Source organism: Branchiostoma belcheri, unplaced genomic scaffold (assembly GCF_001625305.1).
Source record: "Branchiostoma belcheri isolate BF01 breed outbred unplaced genomic scaffold, Haploidv18h27 scaffold131, whole genome shotgun sequence".
Classification (NCBI taxonomy): domain Eukaryota; kingdom Metazoa; phylum Chordata; class Leptocardii; order Amphioxiformes; family Branchiostomatidae; genus Branchiostoma; species Branchiostoma belcheri.
In genome coordinates, this window is record NW_017802725.1 from 82,977 (window position 1) to 85,476 (window position 2,500).

The window sequence follows — 2,500 nt, forward strand, 5'->3', positions numbered from 1 at the left end:
AGAGAGAGAGAGAAGATCACCAAAAGGCTGCGTTTGTACTAAAATCACACCACCCACTCATTATGCAAAACGTGGGTCTACTCATTGTCCACTGCCTTCAAAGAAGAAGTCAAACCTCATAATAGCAAGCGTAGTAGTAGAAGTACAAGTTTGTCACAGACAGAAGTTGTCTGTTTCTATTTATTGTTTTGTACCGTATAGTATCTTTGACTCTGTTAAAGCCATTGGCCTTCGGGCATGATTTTCCAAATAAAGACTATATTATTATTTACCAAAATGAGCAACAAAAGGCTAGTTGTAATACGATTCATCGCACGAGTAACTAATGGGAGGAATACTAGTAATTGAGACATAAAATCTCCATCCTGCATTTCAACTATATTATATTATATTATAGTAGTACAAAACTACAAAGTGGCATGCTTTTGTTCAACTCTGTTCTAGTCAGTGTACAGTGGTACTTCTGCATTCGATATGGATGTTATAATGACTTGTGTGGGATGAAAATGATGGCTAGGGAATGGAAAATATTTCCGGTATCTCTCTCCTTAACATCCATTTATATCTATAATACAATGGCTTTAAAGAGGAATCAATTAATCTTTTCTGCACCAAAGCTTCTCAAGAATGTCGTGCATTAATGCAGCACTCACGGGAGACCCCGGGGGACTCCTGAAAAGCTGATAACTTCTGATACTTCCCGAAGTAAAGACGCTTACAGACGTTATCTTCTCTTCAATTATTCATAGTTCTGACGACAGGGAAGATGTGTCGCCGGAATCTTGCGCATTTAGGCGTCTGTGTAATAGGCTTGTGATTCAGCCGAGGTTCCACTAGAGTGCCTTCGAGGAGTTTCCATCTGTTATATCAGACGTAATCTGTCTCCAGGCGACAGCACTTAGGTGTATTTAAGGAGCGCCATCAATTAACAACAAAAGTTAACAAGACTTAAGACTGAAAGTCCATTTCTAGTTAATAGTTTAACAGAAAAATGCAACATTTTTTTCGGGAAAAAGATGAGCATCAAAGATCTCCATCAATTAACAACAAAAGTTGGAGACTTAAAGTTCATGTAGTATGTTAATGAGTTTAACAAAATGATGCGAGACAATTTTGTTCGGGAAAAAGATGAGCATAAAAGATCTCCATCAATTAACAACAAAAGTTGGAGATTGGAGACAAACTTTTGTCCTGGGATCGCTTAGGATCGAAGAGCTTCATGACAACAAAAGTCGGGGACTTTTGTTGTGATGAAGCTCATACATACAGGAAGGATATAACAAAACCCAGTCAAAAATACCTGAGAACCCAATACCATTTTATGACCAGAAGCACAGTTACAGCTTATTTGCCTCCTAACACTGAAGCTGTAATAATTTGCGTGTCTGGATTACAGCACTGAGACGAACAGTCATCAGAGCCCACCAACCCTCTCTGAGAGACGGTGGGCGGTACCGACTTCCGGTACAATTGACCTATCAGAACTTTCCGATACGTTACAATGGTTTAGAGATTTATGATGAAACACAGACACCCCCGAGACTGAGTAGGATCGTCCTGGCCTTGAGGGTCAGAGGTGAACTAAGCACATGGCATCATCGAGAAGTTGCAAAACAAAGTCTTCTTCTCATCTATTAAAGTCTGGTTCGGGGGTGAGGGACAGGCTTACCGATTTCCTGGCCGGGTCCAGATGATCCCACTGCTGCCACCAGTGTAACGTGCCATTAATTGCCCTGTCCCCCACCCCAGGGTTTAGGGAATAAAGATAAAGAGAGAAGACGAGGAGTGTACTTGTAGTACTGTGTATTCCAGAGAAGAACATGTGGTAGACTGAACTAGATCTAACCGGTTCCAAGAAGTGGACTAGCCCACTCACCACCGGGGGTGGCGAGTTATCCCATTCCCATAGGGGAAACTACATGGATCAGAATATTGGATCCTTACAGTACCTTAACGTCCTCTTCATCAAACGGCATTCCATCGGGGTTCTTGTTAATGGCCTGTGCCACTCCGATGACCTCGCCCTCGCTGTCCTTGATGGGCATGCAGAGGATGGACCTGGTCCGGTACCCGGTCGACTTGTCCACCTCGTCACAGAATCTGCTGTCCTAAAAACACATGGATATCATGGGAGTTAGGCAAACACTACATTCAACTAGAAAGGTAACATTTGCAAATGCCTACCTTCGCATATGGTATGCTTTGCTAATTCTTACTCAAACATATTCATACATATGGTCAAGCAGGAGCATAAATCCCTCCTACCATAAAATTGCAACATTATGCAACCCGACACCAGTTACCATAGTCATCGGGTCATTGGCCAGGTCAGAGGTCAGTGTTTGGAACGGAAGAAGAAGAAGAGGAAACGTAGCCAAAACAATATGTTTTCCTTCTGTAAACATAAATATGGTCATCAGTTAGACATACTACTCTCGAAGCAGAGGTAGGTTCGCTCGGTATTTTGGCAGTATCTCTGGTCTTCCTCCCAGAGAAAAAC

The 2,500-nt window shown here is 42.2% G+C and overlaps 1 protein-coding gene across 1 annotated transcript in view; it reads right to left on the reverse strand.

The window, feature by feature from the left end:
- Nucleotides 1-2,500, reverse strand: part of LOC109464044 — a 43,790-nt gene that overhangs the window by 29,473 nt on the left and 11,817 nt on the right. Inside the window, exon 2 of the mRNA XM_019760968.1 lies at nt 1,950-2,108. Coding sequence (XP_019616527.1) covers nt 1,950-2,108 — 159 coding nt within the window. The remainder of the gene's footprint in view (nt 1-1,949; nt 2,109-2,500) is intronic.